The 22,993-nt window shown below is 40.8% G+C and overlaps 2 protein-coding genes across 2 annotated transcripts in view; one reads left to right on the forward strand and one right to left on the reverse strand.

Moving 5' to 3' along the window:
* Positions 1-1,930: 1,930 nt before the first annotated feature.
* The window catches only part of capn5a (calpain 5a), a 24,571-nt gene continuing 3,508 nt past the window's right edge, over positions 1,931-22,993 (forward strand). The window contains exons 1-9 of the mRNA XM_029447161.1: positions 1,931-2,131; positions 6,890-7,049; positions 11,878-12,009; positions 20,349-20,557; positions 21,034-21,226; positions 21,315-21,508; positions 21,776-21,853; positions 22,161-22,356; positions 22,495-22,617. Of these exons, the coding sequence (XP_029303021.1) occupies positions 6,894-7,049; positions 11,878-12,009; positions 20,349-20,557; positions 21,034-21,226; positions 21,315-21,508; positions 21,776-21,853; positions 22,161-22,356; positions 22,495-22,617 (1,281 nt within the window). The 5' untranslated portion in view covers positions 1,931-2,131; positions 6,890-6,893. The remainder of the gene's footprint in view (positions 2,132-6,889; positions 7,050-11,877; positions 12,010-20,348; positions 20,558-21,033; positions 21,227-21,314; positions 21,509-21,775; positions 21,854-22,160; positions 22,357-22,494; positions 22,618-22,993) is intronic.
* On the reverse strand, positions 14,993-17,785 carry ompa (olfactory marker protein a). Its single transcript, XM_029447162.1, has 2 exons — positions 17,512-17,785; positions 14,993-15,964 (listed from the first exon to the last, which is right to left on the reverse strand). Exons 1-2 carry the CDS (start codon positions 17,755-17,757, stop codon positions 15,533-15,535), a joined length of 678 nt encoding a protein of 225 aa, XP_029303022.1. The 5' UTR covers positions 17,758-17,785; the 3' UTR covers positions 14,993-15,532.

Below are 22,993 nucleotides of genomic sequence, written 5' to 3' on the forward strand. Positions count from 1 at the left end.
TCTGGAGGGACGGAGGGAGCACAGGGGTTGGAGGGACGGAGGGAGCACAGGGGCTGGGGTCTCGGGGGCAACGGGAGCACAGGGGTTGGGGTCTCGAGTTGCAAAGACAGCACAGGGGCTGGGGTCTCGGGGGGCAAAGGGAGCACAGGGGCTGGGGTCTCGGGGGGCAGCTGGGGGAACAGCTGGGGCCTCGAGGGGCAGCTGAAGTCTGCAGCGGTCCGACATCAGCTGGAGAGGATGTCTGCAGAGATCCAGCAGCGGCGACGGGGGTCTGCGGAGGTCCGGCAGCGGGAGTCTGCGGAGTCTGCGGAGGTCCGGCAGCGGGAGTCTGCAGCCCGGCAGCGGAAACGGGGTCTGTCGCGGCCCGGCAGCGGAAACGGAGTCTGTCGCGGCCCGGCAGCGGAAACGGGGTCTGTCGCGGCCCGGCAGCGGAAACGGGGGCTGTCGCGGCCCGGCAGCGGAAACGGGGGCTGTCGCGGCCCGGCAGCGGAAACAGGGGGCTGTCGCGGCCCGGCAGCGGAAACAGGAGTCTGCCGTGGTCTGGGTCTCTTGCGCTTGAGACCTGGAAGTCACCTGGAGACTCCGAGGACCTCCCAGGGCCAGGAGAGTGCCCAGAAATGGCTCAGGGACTGGGGTCTGGTGCGGCCCGACAGGAGTAGGAGGTTGCCACAGCACGACTGGAGAAGGGGGTTTGCCGCAGCTCAGGCAAAAAGAAGTGGAGTGGAAGGATCGGCGGGGTTAGGCTGGCAAGGTGGGGTGTCCACAAAATCCTGAAGCTACTCATGTAAAAGGCTCTTCAACTCTGGCTTCTTAGCAACCTCTTTTCTCGCCAATCCAGGCGCAGCCTGTCGTATCCTCCAACAGGGGTTTTGCTTCCACTCTCCAAAAATTATAATTAAAGTCTACACTAAATTATAGGTCTCCTCGACCATGACCTCTGCTGAGTCCATGTTTCTGGTCAGTTCGTACTGTCACGGTGGGGAAAAGGTGAGGACTCAAATGCAAGACAGCAGACGAGGAGATTAACAAAAAGAGGGCTTTATTCCAAAAAAGCTTACGAAATTACAAAATAAGGCAAAAAGTAAAACTTTAAACACAAACCGGGACGACACAGGGAGCACGAGGAGACATCTGCAAGGGTGACACTGTAGATGATGAACTGACAAGGAACACTGGGACACACAGGGATATATACACACAGACACTAAACGAGGGGGACGAGACACAGCTGGGGAGGGAAGCTAAAATACAAGGGCGAGGTGAAGGGGGACACAGGAGGAACAAATCAACAATCACAGAAAGGAAAAACACACAGACAGGAAGTACAACTAGACATGACACAATGGGGAGTGAACACTTCAAAATAAAACAGGATATACAAAATCACGATCATGACAAGGATAATATCTGTAGATGTTGCACCAAAGAGGAGGAGGACATTATGCCTTTATTTTGACATTGTCCAGTTTGCATCCTTTTGGATGCAGGTGGTAGATTGGTTATCCAAACAAGCAATTATTTTATATTTATCCACTCTCAGTATTATTTGGGGTTTTCAACATGATCAAAACTCATTATTGAACACTGTTGTGTTGCTTGGCAAACGTTATGTATTCAATACTTCAAAAAAAGCTGTGTTCGAGGTCTTTCATTTTATTTCTCTATTTATTGTATGATATTGTATGTAGGCCTACATGTATGGATGCATCTATATATGTGTGCATGATTGTATGTATGTGTGTACAGTATATGTGTATATGTTTATATGTGTTATGCATGTTTGTGATGCAAGTTTCGATTGCACAAACAACAACAACAAAAACAACAACAACACCACCACAATACAGTATTGAGTCGTTCCAATTTGTCCGTGCCGCATCTGAAGGCATCACAGGGTTTGGCTCCAGCCTTCAGATGATTGGAGGGGGCTTGGAGCTCCTCCTGCGTCTGTGTGGTTTTACTTTGACGGTTGTAAACTAACTTAATTCCCGAGTGAAAACCTCCGCACATCACCGATCTGACAACCAAAAGAGAGGGAATAAAAACACTGAAATCCTCCCGGGAGAAGAGAGCGGGAGCAGCCGCGTGTGAGACAGCCGGGGAGCTGACGTTTAACCAAACATTTCTCCAGGTAAAGTCTAATTAGTTCAATCTAACTTGGCACTGACATGGCTTTTTCAGTCATCTGAAGTCTGCTAAGAAACTACACTCCTAAACTCCTTATTATTAAACAGTCTTTTTGTTGCGTCAGAAAAGATGAAGATAGTTTAATTTAACTGCCGTTCAGTTACATAAAAAAACAAAACATTAACAATTTGCACTTTGAAAAGTTTATTAAACGTTTGCTGCTAGCGTAAAATTAAACAGAAAAGCAGTATTATAGTGAAATCAGTCTTTCACGGTTTCCATTTCCGCCTTTTTCAAAGAAGATGAAAAATCTATGAAAACAAAACTTGCCATTTTAGAAAGCTAACTCGTGTTACCAAGTACACTTCCGGCACCAACCTTCAAAATAAATAGCTTTGGCGGAGGGTTTGTGAATCCTGGGTATTGCTGGAAGAAGTTTTACTTGTAATTAAGTATTTCTACATTGTAGTATTGCTGCTTTTACCTTAGTCAAATATATGAATACTTCTTCCACCACTGAGAGAATCCATGTTGAAGAAACTGGACTTAACATATATTTTAATAACATCAATAATAATAATAATAATAATAATGATAATAATAATGATAATAATGATAATAATAATAACAATTACAATCTCCCATAAATGATTGATAGAAACAGTTGTGTGGTTTCCATTTCACTACACTGTTCTCTTTTCCGACTGATAAGACACTTTTACTTTGGAGGCAAAGTCTTCCCAATTTCCGGTGTTATTTCCTGGTTGCTTCACACAGCTGAAAAACGCTTGAAGCTGCCTCTGCAAAATGTGTCTTAAAATTAATTTTAGCAAAGTAAGACTGATTTACAAATCTGCATTTGGGTACATGAAATGTGTTTATGCTGTTTATGTCACACATCATCTACAATGTGATATTTTAACATCTGCATTGTTGTTCAGTTGGCACATATAAAGCTGTTGTGACATTGTATTGGTGCCCACATGAAACCACACCCATGCTTGGCTGCTTTTCCTCTGTTCTTGCTTGCTCCATAATCAATCCTCTGTGTCTGTAGATAACACTGGTGGTCCTTAACGTTTCAGTTTAATGCACCTGTCAGTTGTTCTCACATTAAGAAACAGTGTATTCACACGTAAAATGAATGAGCCGTGTTAAGTACTGAGCATAATAAAGTGATCTCACAATCAGGTTTGGAAGTAAATCCATTAATGCTGCAGGCAGTTTGAAAGAGGAGCAAACTGTGTTGTTGACAGTAGGTTGACAGTAGATTGACATGAACAGCTGACGTCTTGCATGCAGTGTTCTCTTACTACTACTGACCCTGTTTCTCCTGCTGAGTGTTTACCTCATACACCTTTTTAAAAATGCACCTTTTCTTCAGTTAAACTTGTTGGAACTAATGTTGAGTGTTCGTGGGTTTTTAGTTGCGCAGACAGTTATTTTAGGGGCTGCAACTCAGTTTATTCAGTGTTAAACAATCTGCTGAAATGTCACAACATTCCCGATCCCAGGTTTCCATCTTCAAAGTAGAGCCCTAATCAGGCCAATAGGGTTGCAACTAACGATTATAATATTAGCGATTCATCTGCTGATTAATTTTCTAGATTAATCATTTGGTCCTAAAAAGTGAAAAATCCCAGTTTCTCAAAGTCCAGGGGTCTTTAATTATTTTGTTTGTCGATACAAGCATATACATTATGTAAAGTATATGATGACTATTACCTTGCTCTATTATGTCTCATAAGTTGTTGCAGCATTCTTTGGGTTGAATAACACATTTAAATGAATAGAGAAGCAGGCTGACATGAAACTATTAAATGTATCAAGAGAAAGGCATGTACTGGTTTGAGCTTCCTTAATAAGAGTATGTCTTGCTATGTCTCAGTTTTCTGTCATTGTAAGTGTAATATATATTTTGAATTTGAAGTGTTGGTCAGAAAATAATTAATTTCAAACAATTTCAAAAACAAATGGAGAATTTGCTTTTGTACATCCCATATGTTGGGAGTGAAAGATTAAATACAATCATATTCAACTTGATTGTCCCTCTCAGCATGTGAAAAAGACTTCAGGGATTAAAGTCACTAAGCAGCACTAATGTGGGTCTTTTGAAAATATCTTTAATTTTGAGGAACAATACTACTAACCCCCACCTGTACAAGCAGTACATACAATGGATAACTGTTTTATTTTATTTATGTTTTGCTTTTTTTATTCTAATAAATGCAATATAATAGGCTGTTTACACAAAGACAGTTTGACATGTATCTTGTAGGAAAAGCACAAGTGTAAACTAATGATGGCTGAATTCCATTTAGCGGCTTCAGTGTCAGGGTCCTGGTTTGGTTCATTCTGGCTCATGTCTTACTGGGACACTTGTACAATAGAGCCATCATTAATGTTGTCGGGAATGAAAAAGCCCTGTCGTTACTATCAAGTCAGAGAGTCTGACTGTCCCGCAGTCTGCTGTTAGTGGTGTCAGTCATTTGAACGTTAAAAATGTTTGTAAATGTGAGAGTGAGAAATGGGAATGTGAACTGGTTTTGTTCATCGTGTGATACACTGCACTTATACACAGACGCAGACAAACACTCCCCCCTCCCCCCAGCTGATGATGAGTCATTTCCCAGTCATGCTGGTCGTCTGCAGAAGAAGGTCCGCTCAGTTTCTTCTTCCCAGCTCACAACCTCTCAGGGTCGACATATTGTTTTCCCTAACCCTAACCCCACAGTACTTTATAGTGTTAAAGGGTAATTCTCCCCCCCCCACCCCACACAGAAACTTCAACACTGTTCACAGCGAGGTCTCTGTAGAGTCTCAGAGTAATCAGAACATTGTTTCTGGAAAGACCAGTTGCTTTGGTTTTTTCAAAAATGAAAAAAAGTTTTTTATAGAAACAGACCACCAAGCAGATCATATAATGTGTTGTTGTGTCGGCTCTGTTCAGTATCCTCTCTGTGCTAAGTGCCTTAATTGACACAGATATAATTACAGACGGACCTGATGTTGCCCTGCCCAATGAACAGTCTTCATGTTAACCCACATCATGGCAGTCGGTGGTGGAAGAAGTATTCAAATTCAAGTAAAAGTAGCAGTACCAGACAAACCCTGCATTATTAGCAAGATTTACTTCAAGTCTTTTAAAGTAAGAGTAGTCATTGTGCAGTAAAGTGTTCCCTCTTGTGTATGATGTTTCTGGGTTGGTTTCTTCCGGCTTTATTCAGACAGGACACAACATTGACACAAAGAGCCAACTGCTCGCTCAAAACTTGAAACCTGCTCTGCGAGATAACGCAGTATCACTTTTGGAAAACAGCAGTGAGTTGAAACGTTTAATGATATAATAAAGAAGAGTGCTTTTTCACAGGCTGTATTAGGGAGGGATTTTACAGCTCATGTTGCAGTTAAACACTTTCCTCAATGAGCACTGTGAGTGTCCGGGATGCTAAACCCACTTGAGAAGAATCTCCCGTAACAAAGTAAACAGGGATCTTAATCAGGCAAAGAAGATGTGGATTATTTCATGTTTATCTTGTGCTGCAGCTTTATGACAAACATCAATCTAACGGTATCAAAGTCGGACTTGTGTGCCGTGTTGAAAGTGTTACGGAAATGTTAACATACTTGATCCAACTCCAGAAGATTGCTGTCATGACTTTTGCGGGTGTTTATTGAGACATCAGACCAACATGTTAAGCTGTGATAATGTTTTTGTAAAGAGATGCAGGTCTTAATAAAGGGGCTTTTTTTTTCTTTTCCAGATGTGTGACAGTCAAATATAGATGACAAGGCGGAATTTGACTAAAACACCAAATTAAGTGATTTAACGATCACTTCATAGCCAGCGACTGGTTTCAGTTTTGCCCCAAAACATGAATACATAGCAGTTAATTTACTAACGTTTGATAATGCTGCTCGTTAAAAATCTCCTGCTGCTACTTATGTGATGCTTAGCAGTCATATTTTTAATCTGCTGCTACAATGTTTTTGTCGCACTTTGTTTGGACATGAAGTAGCGGTTAGGACTTCACTCAGGCGCCCGATGCTGCTGCACCGTATGAAACTTTGATCCTGTGTTTGCTTTGCTGGTGACTGTCCGAGTTTCTGTTTGTCATCCTGTCACATGACTGATGGGATTGTTAATGTAATGTGTATTAGACAATCTTATGCGTGTGTTTGTGTGCACACAAGTTTTGGGAGTGTTTAAAAGTATTGTATGCTTTTAAAAGAGAAGGATATCCTTGTCATTAATCTTTATCCACACCACAAAGATTTATCTGCACAGTTTCTGGCCTTGAAGCCTGATTTTCCTGCAGCTCGTCCACCATGTCCTCTCTTTCCCAAAATAACAAACACTGTTTTAGTCTCAGCCTGCCCTTATTTCCACTCTTGCTGTATTGCATTGTGTATAGTGTATTTGAACGTACAGTAGCGGCCTAGTAAGAATATGAGTTGATGAGTTTTAATGTGAGCACCTGTCCTCATTGCACTTTATATCCTGACGAAGACTTTTGAAATGTGCTGGTTATTCATGTATCAGTAAAGGATTTTAACTTACGATCAGAGTTCCTGGTCAACCAAAACCATGTACAGTAATAATCTATATAAAGTAAGCTGGAGAGTCAGTAGTAGGACCTCACAAAGCACGTTTTTGGCAATAACTCAAGAATTCATATGCTAATTTTAAATTATATAAAATGATGAAATGATGACATTTTGGACAGACACGGATACAAACCACAGGTTTCTGTCTGTGCAGGGGGATGGTGATTCCATACGAGGGCCAGTCTTTCTCGGCACTGAGGAGGCAGTGCCAGCAAAATGGACGTCTGTTTGAAGATCCTCTCTTCCCCACATCCGACCAGTCTCTGTTCTACCAGAGCAACCAGATCGGCAGAGTCACCTGGAAAAGGCCTAAGGTGAGATTAAAAGGACATGTTTGTTAAATATTAAGCAAGACGTTACATGTTCCAGCCAAGGAATGTAATCTACAAAGTGTTTTTATTCTCCCGATTGTTTGCTTTACAGGTGTATATATCTTTTCAAACACATAGATGATGGTTTCAATCTAAATTATAGACTGTTTACCTTATTGGACATACGGCAAAGTAAGGACGTCCTACAGCCAATGTGGTGAAGAACAGTCCTAAAACAGTTACTGATATAGAGACAAGAAGCAGGGACAGGAGACAGTAGGTGGGTAAGGGGGACGCTCGTCATGAGACAAGTACAATGGAGAGCATGCATGCATACAGACAGAAGACGGGTTACATGGACTGGATAGGGAGAGGAATGCATGGAATTTATTTTACTGCACTGAAATCCCACTCCAACACCCAGGAATGGTTTTATGTGTGTGTCTGCATGTGTGTGTACATGGTGTGTTTGCTCTTTGAACAAATATTTGGACGGCAGAATAACATGTTGAGATGTCTCTCTGTGACTGAGCAAAGGCTACTTTAATTTTTCTTTCATTTTCTCATCCAGTTATTCTCTTCTCATGTGTGGTTTAATCGGGACTACAGGGATGGTGGGACTGAAATATAATATAAATTATGTCTCAGCACGGATGTGGAAAGTGTTCTGATTCAATGGTCTTTGGCTGGAACAATTTCTGGATTTTGTTTTAGGAAACAAACTCAGGCTTTACTGGGAGGAACACCATATTTCTATTCAAATGTTTATGTGTTTTTTTATACATATCCCTGTTTCTGGTGAAGGAATGTATAGATGTGTGCAGCAGCAAAGGGTTATCAGTTTCCAACGCACCTGAGCAATAAAGAAGTTTATTATTAACTGATATATTTACCTTTTCTTTCTTTTTTTTTTCTTCGATTTTCACTTTCCATCCAACTTTTTATGGAGCGCTCCAGTGAAGTTTCTTGAAGTAACAAAATCAGGCTTTAAGTACAATTTATGGCTTAATATAAAATAACAACCAGAAAAGCAACAGATGTTTCTGATGTTGGTGTACATGAATCAGTTATGTAAGAGAGGCTAAGTAGTAGATGAAGGATGTAGGCTTCTGTTTGAGCCCCTGACCTTAAGTAACTTCTGCAACCAAAACTGTTTATTTCCTCAAATACTTCTTCAAATCCTCCACGAAGAGATACTGAGCAGTCCAGCACAGATGTAAGAATTGTTCACTCTTAAATCCAAACCAAAACACTGAGGCCTCTAAGAAGGGAAATGCTTTCCACACATTCTTTTTCCTTGTTAAAACCAAGTGGCTGGAAAACTGCAGTTCTTCAATTGGCCACTGGCTCGAAAATCAAGTCAAGCCCCATAAACTCCTGAAATGCAGGCTGTAAAATACAGTTTACAGCCTGGTAAAAAAACTGTTTTGGTCTCTATAGTTAATTACCCTATTTATGACAACTGTTCTGGGGTTGGATTCTTATAAAACTCATCTGTTTTAATTATTATTATCATCATCATTATTATTATTATTATTAAATAATTAAGCGCGTGGTCACTTTGAGTGACAGGTGGATCACAAGGGACTAGTTTCAGCCACCAGGCATCATTCGGCCTGCCTCAGCTCCACAGACGATCCACCTCTTTGGCCATCTTTGGGTTAGCCGGGAGTTGGGAGTTTGCGTCACTGCCAAGATGGCGACAGCAGGATCCGTCCACATTGAGCTTCACACTGGCTCTTCAGAAACCTATGAGTGACGTCACAGTGACTTCATCCATATTTTATACAGTCTATGTTTAAAACATTGTGTCCACAAAGTTTAAAGCATTGAGCATCTGTGTCATATTCACATAACACCAATATTTGACATTTCATTTATGTTATCTTTAGTGAGTTAAATGTGATCATATGATGAATAACTGATATTAATATCAGTAATAATAAATTAAATAAGACATAATAAAACATCTTACCCGATGGACTCGTTTGATATAACAGAGTGTTTGGCTTGAACTGTCCAAGAGACTTTGAGTCACCCACTGCATTCCACTTCACCATATTTGTTTTTAGGAATGTTTTTATGCAGTAGTAACCACTTCAACTGCCTTATTTGTTAAGTTAAGATGATGGGGAAATATGATGCTCGTAATGGAGTTATTGCTTAATGGCTTTCCAGCGTCTCTCAGCTGCTGTTTACACCGTGCACTGTCTTTGCAATACACACTCGCACAGATTCAAAGCACTAAACAAGATTTAGTCAGTTCTTTGCTTTAGTTTCACATTTCCATACGTCAGAGTATGAGCATGAATTTGTTCTTTTTGTTGAAGGAAGCCAAATATAAAGTCTGTAGCAGCTGTTCTGCTTAAATCCTGTTAATCCACTTTTAAATGAACTTTGTAGCCAGTTTAGTCCATTTTATTTAGGCAGGTGACAGTGCCTTTAATTGAACCCTTTGAGACCAAAAGCTGTTGTAAGATCAAAAAGGTCTGAATATGGAACAAAGACAGAATTATTTTGTTACATTTGCAGTTTATTCTTTCTATGAATTCAAGTTGCAAGCCTGATTTCAACCATAATTACTTCTTGATGTCTTCTTCCAGTGTATACAGCATAAAGAACACAAAGCTCAAGCCTGAACTGTACCTTTTTATTATATGATTTTACTCTCAACCATTGATGATCTGAGCTGCTACATAATTAAACAGGAAACTTAAAGCACTCCAATGGATCAATATTATCAATTTGCCCAGGGAGTGGAGAGAGGAAACATCCGTGTTGTTTCTCCCTTAAACTATCTCTCTGAGCGACTCCAGTGTCACTAACAGATTGTTTATCCTGATATTTCTGTGTCTGTAACTGTTCCACCTGTCTATAGTGACTCGTTTAGCTGAAGCTAATACGAGACAACCTTCATTGGTTGTCCTTGTCTTAACTTAAACTGTACGCTAAGCTGCCATTTTGGCATGTTTCTAGTTGATTTAATGGGGTTTCAGTGTTTTTAATGAGGTATTACTGAATGAACAAGTCAACTTTAGCATGTTTTGTGTATGTTTAAGGAAAAAAAGAGAAGGATGAAGACAGACCACCCAGTCTATTTCTAATGTGTGTGTTCGTGTGTGTACTTAAAATAGCAACCTGTAATTTGTGAATGCACACACAGCATTTATTTGTCAAGATTTGTTTTATTGAAATATGCTCAATTTAAAATGCATTTACAATATGTAAGCGGCATAAACATTTCCAGCTTTGCATGAAAACAATACACGTTTCCTCTTAACTGTAGTGCTATTTATCAATCTCCATTGTTTCGGTCCGTGTGGCCAAGTGATTGAGCTAGATGTCCGCCTTCTCTGGAATATAAAGACATCAGATGAGACTGGGCTTGTGGTGCTCAAAATACATTTGAGAAACTCAACAGCAATGTCTCTTTCAAAATAATCCACAGACCTTGTTGTTAGCAGTTTCTTGCAGGAACTGTTTTCTTTCTGCCGAACTACAGCCGCCAACCGTATCACCGCGCCGAATGAAGCGTCCATCTACTCATGGACGAGAGGCTCGTGCGAGATGTGAACATTATCCGCGTCCTCCTCAGCTGAGCTGTAACATTGGTTTGTCTGGAAAGAGACATTTTTCAAACATGTTTTTTTTGCACTTTGAGCCCCTCAAGCGGAGTGCCATCTAGTTCCATTATATTGTAGAGAAGGCAGACATCTATATGGCCAATATCTGCAACTCACACCAAAACCATCTAGATTAATAAAAAGCACTACAGGTGAGAGGAAACTGTATGGTTAGTGGTCTTGCTGGGTGTGTACCACTGGTTTATCTCAGCCCTATCATTTGGCTGCTGTCCTGATAGGCGGCCTCTCATACGCTCTGCGGTTTGTTTTGCTCTGAACATTCAGAAGCGATTTGGATTTCATCAGAGGCAGTTTTGTTGCCCTGTATTTACCTTATGACGGTTGACTGAGTGCTCTGGCTAACGCCCTGCCTGTCTGTCAGCTGTCCAGTATGAGCACATCTTTCTACTGTTGGCCTGTGCAGCAGCTGGTTGACCAGAGAGTGGTAGAAAAGGACTGGGTGAGGATGTGATCAGAACCCCCTTTAGCCTTATCTATTGTAAAAACTCAATTTATCAAGTGAACTTTGACATTATGTCAAATGATGGTGGGTGGGTGTGGGTTGGTCACTTAATGTCCCTCAGGTTGTGGCATGTTGATACATATTGGCCAGAAAGATATGCCTAGTCTCCTCCTAGCAGTATTTCTTTATTTTGAAAGTTCATTAAGGTCTTTGAAATCTGAAATCTGAACTTGTTAAAGTAAATGTTCCTTGTTTCATTGAATGTTTTTCATTGTAGTAGGAGGTGCATCTCTGTCTCAGCCTCAATTCTGGCAATTCCTAATCTCTTTTTAAGGCCAGGTTTATGTTTTATACGGTCAGCTTTAATAGCTGCCTTATGAAATATCACTTTGATCTCATCAATGGCCTTGTTTACACCATCTCTGGTAGGGACATATTTTGTCATATAACGACATGTCATTTATCAGATCAGGTGAGTTTAAGGCCATGATGAATTTGGTCCACTGTCTGGGTCCCATCTGTAGGTAAGATTTAAATAATGCAGCTTATGGGGTTATTTTTATACCACTCATTTGGCCTGAGAGTTTAAAGAACACATTTATTTAGTTGTTTAAGTCCAATGATTTAAAGGATCGTCACTGTCGTCATTATGTTGAATTAAGAAGTCAGGTGAAAAAAACAAAACAATGTATCTGAAATAAGAAGATAAGGTTAACACTGATTGCAATCATCTTGATCCTTCTAGGAGTTATGCAGCGACCCCCATCTGTTTGTGGACGGCATCAGTGCTCACGACCTGCTCCAAGGCCAGCTGGGAAACTGCTGGTTCGTAGCCGCCTGCTCCAGTCTGGCCTCCAGAGAGGCGCTATGGCAGAAGGTGAGACAAAGAGACAGTTTTTTTTGTTGCAGTTTTGCTATTTTACACTTTTATTCCGGGGTCCGCACAACACACAATATATTTACATAAGAATCCATCAAAAAGATCGCAAACGCACACAAGGTCACACCACATAGCAAAGAAACGCAACAACATAGCTCAATAAAACCACTACCTTCAAAAATACAGCATCCTAATTGATCAAGTAATATTTAATTTCATTGCTAAATAGCACATGTCAGTTAGAGACAGTTGGTGGAGCAGCATGCACACACATGTGGATGTGTATAGGAGTGTGAGTTTGCCTGTTGGGTGTGGTCATGTGTAAGTGTATGGGTGCCAGATTTGTGTGACTGGGTGTGTGTTTACTTTAGATTTGTGTGTACATTGTGTGCACATTGTGTAATCCTGGGGATTTTAGATTATTGCCCTTTTACACACACACACACACACACACACACACACACACACACACACACACACACACACACACACACACACAGTTCATTGGTTGTGTTAAATTGTCTTCAAGGCCTCCGCAAAACATCAGTTTTCATTAAGTACATCATTAACCCTTTAACCACCACGCATACTGTTTATTAACAGCGCTCATTAGGAATTTATATTCTTAATAACCATGTATGTCAGAGCTCATAAATAATTTGCATGACTTACTGTAAAGGGTCCAGGATCAGCACATTAGCCCTGGAAGTTTGACAAGTGAATAACACTATTGTACTTATTTCACAGCTGCTTAACAAAGAGACTTGAAACATTATAGATTGAAATGAATTATTTGCACGGATCCATCTGATAAAGAACTTGAACTGGATGCTGCAGCAACTAGGAAATAACATCTTTCATCCATAAGGTGGCACCAGTAACCTTCGTTAACAACCCTGTTATTCAGACAGGTGCTTCACAGGATACAGATGGAGAAAAATAAGAAACATAAATACAGTTATAAACAGAAAGAACACACATAGGACACAAATACATTACAGCCTCTATACAGGGAAGGCAAGTCGGCTGATCGGACAGAGGGGGCGGGGGGGGGGACAGCTCCAGAAGGACAGGGCCCTTGGATCTTCGGAGGGGGCGGGCATAAATAAGAGACCTTGGTTGGATGATCTGAGTGGCCCAGAGGCGCAATGAGGATGCAGGAGTTTGGCGATGTATGAAGGGATAAGACCATGTGGGGCCTTCCTTATATGTGATGAGCAGTGTGTTGAAATCTTTTCTATACTTAAAGGGGAGCCAATGAAAGCATACAAGGATTATTGTGATGTAGAGCTGCAACGATCGTCCACTAATTGATTAGTAGATTGGCAGATAAATAATCTATTATATTAATCATATTTTTCCCTCATCCAATCATGTTATGAAGTTTAAAGACGTGTGTGTGTGTGTGTGTGTGTGTGTGTGGCGAGTTTCCTCACTGTTTTTTCCACTGTTGCTTCCTGCTGTCTCTGGGGTGCTCTGCAGCTCTCAGTTTTCCATCAGCTGAAGGGAAACTAAAGCCTGTTTTAGGTGTTGTTGCCTCAGTGGAGCAGCCAGTTGTCTTGACACCCGTCAATGGTCCAAAAGCAAACGCTTATTAAGCCTCTAGTGTGATTTAAGGTCATTTGACGGCAATAATGACATCATTTTACTATTCCAAGGTGAAGAGACCCAATAGTCACCATCCTACGGGACACAATTAGGTAAATAGTTAAAAGAACTGTTAACCCACACACAGAACATGTGTGTGGAGGTATTTCATAAAGTTCTAAAGATTTTCATTGCTAACATTAATAAATAATACTTATTGTTACCACTTATTTAGTAATGTTGATAACATGCAGATGTATTTAGTACCGATGTGTAGTACATCATGCATCCTTTTCTTTGTTGTGCTGAAGGTAAGAAGTGATCTCACCTGCTCTATTTTATAAAGTGATTGTGGGTTTATATTCATTTTTAATACTAGTTATATTTTTTATAGATATAGTATCCTATTTTCCAAATATTGTTCCTGCTACCTAAAGTTATTTGACAAAAAAGGTCAGGCCTTAAAATACGAATCCTAAATATTTATGTTTGTGACTATATTTTAATTATTTGTTAACAAAACCTGCAATGATGTTGTTCCTGGTTCTGTCCATAGACGGAAGGTTTGGTCTTGTTTCTCTCTGTACTGAAGCACTTCTGGCTCTCTGACTAATGCAGTCTAAAGCATGTTCCTGCCAGTACTTTGCTCCAGTAAGGTGGAAGGTTTGCTTGGAAGCAAAATGGGAACTATTGTTACTTATGACCAGATGCTGTAGCTGTAAACACAACATGCTGGAATCATTTCCTTGCTGTTTCAGTCATATCCAACTGAAACACAGGGAGACAGAAAAAGACTGAGAGAAATGCATCATTTAATGAAAATCAAGCTAACACTTGGATCAGCAGATGTTTAAATCACAGGACACAGCGACAAGATCAGAATCTAACAGTAATTGATGATCACCAGACTGGTAATCTATTACTCACAGATTCCAAGTTCAAACAGTGAAATGTATTGTTCATTGTTTTTAATGGAGAATCACATCTTTGTGACTTTTTATGACCTCAAGAAGCTCATTTTCAATTTTTCCACTTACAATAATGTCTGAATATATTTGCAATAGTGACTTTATTCTGCATGCAAACGTATCCACATAACTCGTAAAATATAATTATTGTCTCATTGCACACATAACCCTAATGTTACAGGAATGCAAAATAAACCTAAGTTGACTCCTCTCCTCTGGTCCCCTCCCCCCTCTGTCCAGTAACACCAATATTAATCAGCACCACTGAGAACACACAGCTTTCAGTCGATTTTTAATAGATGTCACCCCATTGATCTCTGTTTTGTGTCGGGCCGACCGTCCCATGCTATGTGAATATTTGATACTCCATTCACTGCTACATGTTTTGCATCTACTGTAGCTGCCTGGCTTACAGCGAGCAATGAAAGACTTCAGAAAGAAACTACAACACCAAAGTCAGTAACAACTCAAACACATATTGTCACATATTTTAAATATTCAGCTGTAAAGTAAAGTAAAGTAAAGGGGGTTTTATTTACAGGAGGATAATTAGTTTGTATCCTTAGAACCTTTGTATTCAAAGGTTCTAAGTTATCGGTTATTTCTTAAGTTTATGATTTATTTTGATGATACATTGATCTTTTAATCAACACCAGGAAACATACAAGAGGATTTGGACCAAGCAATTAAATTGCATTCATACGTTTTATTTCTTGTCTTTTTTACTAAATATGTGTTAATTGTTTTCTGAAGAAAAAATACTTTATTTAAAGCTTGTTAAGTGCTTAAAGCTTTGACTTGGCTGTTGAGGTGAAGTTAAAAGTTTGCTCTTTGTACTAAAATGTTAGATTGGCCTGTAGCAAATTAAGTAACTTGTGCTAGCTCTAGGGGGGAATGTTTTTTTGAACAAAATATTGCAATGCTTCTCCAGTAATAACAAAATTGTACAGACAAAAAGTGGAGAGTCATTTGTCTGGTGTGAACTCCACCGAGCAGTTTAGATTGGCGGCCACTGCCCCATCCTTGAAAGCAAACAGGAAGTACATGACCTTCCTGACCTTGGCCAGCTCAGCAATCCTTTCGCCGAACTCCTGCATGTCCGCCTCCAGCCATTTGAGCGGCGAATCCTCCGGGTCGTTGGCGTTTCGCCAAAATGTTCCGATCGGTTCTAGTAGCTGACGGGTCATCAGGTTGGTGAGGTCAGGGGTCCAGTGTTGGGAAATACCGGTGATGGTGGCTCGACCGTGGGCAGTGAGGGAGAAGTACCAGCGGGAGAAGTTGAGCTCCTGGGTGGGGAAGTCCAGCCGATACACGGCCTCATGGGGGAGAAGCAGACGCTCACCTTCCTGACGTTTCTGCCCTGAGCGCTGCAGAGACGACACACGGAGACGCATCATCTGCAGGGGAAATATAAGAAAACGGGAAGAGATAGATGGGTTGGAGAAGTGTGGAAAGAAAGAAATGCTGGAAAGACATTTTCTAAACATTTAAATTGAATCTAGATCTGTGTAGTCTTTGGTGTTTCTTTTTTTTTATCATTGCTTTTTGGCTTTTCTTGCCTTTTATTAGTATAGTTGAAGATTGACAGTAAAGGGGGGGGGGGGGGGGGGAGAGAGAGAGCAGGACATGCAGCAAAAGGCTGCAGGTCAAACTTCGCCTCTACAATTTGTAGTTATTTTCAGTTCAGTTCAGAGACAAGACTTTGTCCCTCTGACATTCAGAAACTTGCTCCAAGTCTGCCTCAGGTTTCTCTTGTGTTTCGTCTCAGTGTCATCAGGACCATTATCTTGCTTCACCTGTAGACACCTGTAGTTTATCTTCCTAAATCAATTTCACTCACTTTAATTTGCAGAGCGTCCAATGCGAAAGACATAATCAGTCAGAACAAGAATAATTTACATATGTAAAATATATATATATTATAATATATATATTATATTATATAATAATAATATATATTATAATAATATATATTATAATATATATATATATATATATATATATATATATATTATATATATATATTTATATTATTAATATATATATTTATATTATAATTTATATTATAATATATATATATATATATATATATATATTATAATATAATATATATATATATCTATATATATCTATATATATATCTATATATATATATATATATCTATTATATATATCTATCTCTCTATATATATTATCATATATCTATCTATATCTCTATACTATATATATATAATATAATATATTCTCTTATATATATATATATATATCTCTCTATATATATATATATTCTCTATATATATATATATATATATATATATTAGTGATTTTTCTTTATTAAATAATCTGACAACCTTTTTGTCAATTATTCCTTTGGTCTTTAACAGTGAAAAAGGGTTTCACAATGTCCTACACCACAAGGTGACGTCATCAAACGTCAGGATGGAACCAGAGAGTGTTTAGCATTTGTGGTTGAAAAATGATAAATCAATTAGAAATGAAACAAATTGTATGCAGAGTGCCAGGCTAGTAGTGAGTGTTAACTCTTCTATTGATCACCACAACAGGGACATTCAAAGCACCAGGCACATTATAGAAAACATTCACAACTGATGTTATAAAGACTGAGCAAAGCAAAGAGAGAAGTTTAAATGAAAAGTTGCATGAATCTCCAAAAAGTAAACTTTGAAGAGTCGGAAAAGTAATGCACTAAATTTAAAATGTTTTTTTTACAAACTCTTCTCGGTGTGTGACACATTATATAAGTATTTCTCTGATATCTGTGTTTAACATATCAGCAGCAGTAAAAACGTTTTTGTGCAAATAAAACCCCATCACATTACGATTAATCTTTGTACATTCAATAATATTTTCTCTCAATTAAAAACACAAATTGCATCCACACAAGATAACATACAAGGTGAGAAGTTCAAAATGAGAACCTCACCTCTGTCAGTGCAGTGTCTTCTTTAAATGCCAGTACCATTGTGTTGGAGGGGGCTTTAGCGTTGTCCATGTCCGACTTTGATGTTATAATCCTGGGGTTCAAGAGAGAGTAAAGCCGGCCTGTGTGGATGGATGCTGTGATGGATGAATCTCCGGTAGAGTTTTGGATTTCACTTCCTCTGCCTCTCTTTCGCTCTCTCGCTCTCTTGCTCTCTCTCCTTCTCTCTCCCTCTCTCTCTAGTCTCATAGGCTTGTATGCCTTCTCTGTCTCTCCTCCCCTCCAACTATTTCCATCACAGTGGCAGTTTCTCACTTTTGTCTCCGCTAAATCCCCCCCCCCCCTGCCCTCAGGGTAGTTTGGCTAGTATGCATTGATTAGCAACATAACATGAGAGAGGGTAAAGGACAACATTGGGACATGGGATCAATGCAAAAACATCATCAGTTAGAATAATAAGTATTCAGCCCTGCTAAGCTTTAAATCCTTGTACAATATGCACACATATACTCTATTCCCTAATGCGTTTATAATAGGAGTGGGCAGTGGGGTGTGGTTAGGGCGCCGGCTGCTGGGGAGAGACAGGAGTGTCCCAGCTGGAGGCCAGACAGCTGAACGGAATCAGGTAATCAGTCACATAATAAATGCACGGCTAAAGAAGACGGAGACGCTTTTTCAGCCACGACGCAGCGCAGCCTGGAGAGCAGCGGACAGCAGAGCAGCGGACAGGAGAGCGACCTGTCAGCTGTGCCTGTGATATAAGCTTACCTGTGTGAGAATAAAGCTGTGCGTGTGTGTGTGTGTGTGTGTGTGTGTGTGTGTGACACTACACCTCCTCTCTGTCATCCTTATCCCTGACTGTGGACAAGAGCTTCCACAATGAGTATTTGCACATTACTGACACCAGGAGCAATATTTGTCCAAACTTAAAACAAGAACCTGATATTTCTGCTCGTAGTCAAATATTCTTTCTTGGAATACTACGGATCAGGTCTGAAAGTTTAAATTTTTTGATTTGAAAGGCATTACGGAGGTGGGTGATGTGTGAGGGTGCTAGGCAACAGGCGGCGCTGGTGACGTACGAGAGGGAACTCTGGGAGTTTCCTGAGTGCTTCTGGGAGCTCGACTGGTCGTGGCTCAATGGACCAGTTATTTGTGTGTGTGTGCGTGCGTGGTCAGTAGGGATCTTATTTTAGGATATGGGTTGATGACACTCCCTTGTTAAAATCTTTGTACGTTCTCAGGTTAATTAAGGGGAAACAAGTTTTTCAGCTTTTTAGGAACTAACAAATGGACAGAATATGTACAGAGGATATTGTCAGAGGGGATTATTGCTTTAGGTCAATTTAAAGGTATAATCTCGAATATTGTCATTTAAATTAATGTCTGTGAAGTCACTACCTATCGCAGAATGAGGTAACACAATGGTGATTGAGTGTAAGGCCCACTGACTTTGCAGTTTTACAAACTGGTTGTCTTTGGCGACATTCCCGGGAAAAAAATCACAAGCGATGCTCTCTGGAAAGTGAGATCCAAAAACACACCTGGAATTATCGCTTATTTGTAGAAAGAAGAGCACAAAATGGAGATAAAGGGAGGATACGGAGAAGAGACGGTCAGTGGTTGAAGGCCGTGTTGAACAGGTGAGTCTTGAGTGATGATTTGAATGTGGTGAGTGAGGAGGAGTCTCTGAGGGTTTGAGGTGGAGCGTTCCAGAGGGTGGAGCAGCGATGGAGAAGGCCCTGTCCCCCCAGGATCTGAGCTTGGTCCGGATGGGGGGGGACAGGAGGTTAGCAGCAGCAGAGTGGAGGCTGCGGGTGGGAGTGTGTCTGTGGAGGAGGTCAGTCAGGTAGGAGGGGGCAGGTTATGGAGGCTTTGTAGGTCATGAGGAGGATCTTGTGCTGGTTCTCAGTGGAGCTTGTAGAGGACGGGGGTGAGAAGACGGGCAGCGGAGTTCTGGATGTTTTGGAGTTTATTGATGCTTTTTGAGGGTGAACCATAGAGGAGGCTGTTACAGGAGTCCAGACGGGAGGCGATGAAGGCGTGGATGAGGGTTTCTGCAGCTGTGGAGGAGAGGGATGGACGGAGACGGGCGATGTTTTTGTACTCTTTTATATCATGCAACAGTTGTATTTGCCTGATATTGTTGACTATTTATTGATGTAATATTCTTATGCTGAGGTGTTTTGTTATGTCAGAGGTTAAATAAAAGCTAAAGAAGAGAGAAAGACATTTTACATGATTATATTATTATGATATTAGTTCTCACCCCATAGAAGAATGGCAAGTCTTAAATTTAAAAGGAATTAGAAATGTATTTAATGTACATTTAATTGACTTATTTCCTCTCCTTATTTATTCCCATTATAGACTTCAATCACCTTTTTTAAATGTTAAACTTCTGAATGTAAACAGTATCACACTAATGAAGAAGAAATTAACTCTCATCATAAGTTAATTATTGTCATGTTTCTGCCTGATGTTCACGAACAGGATGTCACAGTATATGACACCACTTATAGATCATGTGAGATTTTCTGCTTTACACTTTTGTTGGGAATCACCAGCGAGAACCTGGAATTTAGCACATGTGACTGCGTTACTGTACTGAAACAAAGACACCTCATCAACACACTTTCAGTCTACTTAAATCCAACCAGAGGTATCACTGTGTCCAATACCCGAGTGCATGTGATTGGATCCAAATAGAACAGCACACTGCGTCTGTATTTCGTTTTTATTCATTGTGGATCCCAGTATATTATAGTACACAAGCAACTTTATATTTTTGAATAAAACCTGAGCTTTGACGAGATGTGTTCTTTCTGTTTTCTTCACAGGTGATCCCTGACTGGAAGGACCAGGAGTGGGATGAAGAAAAACCTGAGTCCTACGCCGGGATCTTCCACTTCCGCTTCTGGCGGTTTGGTGAGTGGGAGGACGTGGTGATCGATGACCGGCTGCCCACGGTGAACGATGGGCTGGTGTACTGCCACTCCAACGACAGCAAGGAGTTCTGGAGCGCGCTGGTGGAGAAGGCCTACGCCAAGTAAGACTTTCAACACAACAAGTAATAATGACACTATCACCACGATAGCATCGCAAACCGTGCAAGATGCAATCACAAAACTTTACAGATGTGTAGTAGAGATCAAAATGAAGGCTGACTTCAAAGATGGGTATTGTCTGAGCAAAGGCGCTGGAATGTGGGCTGCTAGGAAGTGGGGAAGGGGCCATTGGCACCCCCATTTTACGCTCCTGGCTCGATTTGGCATCGCGGCTGGTGTGATCCCATCGCAAGATTGTCTCCAGTTAATTAGTTTTTTGTTCCTGATTAATCACTAGAACAACTTGACACTCAGTGCTGAGTTGCATCTTAAATCAATCGTGAGGTTCCCAGCGTTCAGATGATGTACACCACTTCTATGCGGCATCTACTGTTGACGGCATCAGAAAGAATCAGCATGATTAAAATGTATTAATCAAAATGTCTGTGTAAGCATTAAGCTTGTGTGTGTTTTCAAGGATGTGTGGATGCTATGAGGCACTTGATGGGGGCAACACGGCCGACGCGCTCGTGGATTTCACCGGCGGTGTGTCGGAGCCAATGGATTTGATGGAGAACAGCTTCAAAGAAGATGAAGAGAAACGCAACGAGCTGTTCGAGAGAGTCCTGAAAGTCCACGACCGAGGAGGCCTCATCAGCTGCTCGATCCGGGTGAGGACAGGACAAACACATGGCGGCTGAATGATACAATTAATTGATTTAGGAATCAGAAATTGACTGACTTGCCGTGTCGTTCCAGGCAACCACTGCAGCAGACATGGAGGCCAGGCTGGCCTGCGGTCTGGTGAAGGGTCACGCCTACGCGGTGACGGATGTCCGCAGGGTGAGGCTGGGCCACGGCCTGCTGGCCTACTTCAAGTCGGACAAACTCACCATGATCCGCATGAGAAACCCCTGGGGAGAGAAAGAGTGGAACGGAGCCTGGAGCGACAGGTGAGGAAGACATAACCACAGATTTTCTCCACAGATAGAAAATCTTTAAATCTTTCCAGACAATCAATGATTTGAACAGTTGATTGGGCCACAAACTGTGTCCGATCCTTTAATCTGCCCAGTTTGGAAATACACTGAATGTCGGTTTGATGTCATTTTGTTGTTTTATATTGACACGTTTACTGTTTACAACATGCATTTCACACCTGCTATCGATATTTTGTTATTAGAAAAAGAATACAAACCTTGTGTTCTTCCTGTTTGCAGCTCTGAAGAGTGGAAGAAGGTCAGTAAGAGTGAGAGGGAGAGGATCGGTGTCGTAGTGCAGGATGATGGAGAGTTCTGGTGAGTTCACTAGTTCAACGCTGCCCCCTGTTGGCAGACAGAAGACCTGCAGGTGGTGCTTTGTGACCTACAATAAATCTGTTATATTGACATTTGTTCAATCTCCATCTCCCAACGGTTAATTTGTTGATTTAATGGATAGTTTCAGGTCATTTCTAAACATATCCTACTAAATGTACACTTGTTTCTCTTTGTTAAATAAATAAACATGTTTCCTCTTTCATCATAAACCTCTCTCATTATACAGTATATTACTGTTATTGAAAATAAACCAACATTTCTACTTATCTTCTCTCCCTCCCTTCAGGATGACATTTGATGACTTTATCGCTAACTTCACAGACCTTATCCTGTGCCGTCTCATCAACACATCTTACCTAAGTTTCCATAAGACCTGGGAGGAAGCTGTGATGCGGGGCTCCTTTCACCGCCACGACGACCCGCTTCTCAACCGAGCCGGGGGCTGCACCAACAACAAGCAGTCCTTCCTCCAGAACCCACAGGTGTTATTTTCTCTCAGGAACTCATAAGTTCTCAGATTTGGTGTTAAGCGAGACTGTGAACATTGCAATAGTGACAACTCTGTTGTGTAAGGAATGAACTCTAACATTATGTGAGTTTCTATTTCCTCTGTGTTGCAGTACGTTTTTGACGTGAAGAAGCCGGAGGACGAGGTTCTGATCTGTCTGCAGCAGAAAGACCGCAGAGCCACACTGAGAGAGGGACGAGGAGAAAACCTGGCTATTGGCTTTGAAATACACAAGGTCAGCTCATCGTGTTTGTGTGTGTTCAAGACATTATAAACGTTATGAAGGTGGGATTTATTGCAGGGCTGTTGTATTGGATAACATCAGCTAGGTGTAATAAATGAACGTATCAGATAACTGAACACTTGAACATACATCAGCGTGATAAGAACTAACTATAATGACAGGAACTAGCCTTGGGAGAGATTTATTTGAGGCGTATTTTGATTCTTTTTAGTTTGGCCCATGTCCCATCCACTAACATGGATAGGGCCAGGCACCAGGGGGCAATCCAGATGTTTGGGCTTTACTTTTGGGGAGCTGTCTTGTCGTCCATCTTTATATACCTATACATGTATATCTTTAGATTTTGAATTAATAAAGATAAATAGAC

The sequence above is a fragment of the Cottoperca gobio genome, chromosome 13 (genome assembly GCF_900634415.1).
Source record: "Cottoperca gobio chromosome 13, fCotGob3.1, whole genome shotgun sequence".
Lineage (NCBI taxonomy): Eukaryota > Metazoa > Chordata > Actinopteri > Perciformes > Bovichtidae > Cottoperca > Cottoperca gobio.

Bases quoted from the DNA above. Each gene is read 5' to 3' on its own strand.
- ompa (XM_029447162.1), bottom strand. From the start codon at position 17,757: ATGAGACTAGAGAGAGAGGGAGAGAGAAGGAGAGAGAGCAAGAGAGCG. The intron at 15,965-17,511 runs GTGAGGTTCTCA...TTTCCCCTGCAG, and splicing joins AAGACACTGCACTGACAGAG to ATGATGCGTCTCCGTGTGTC.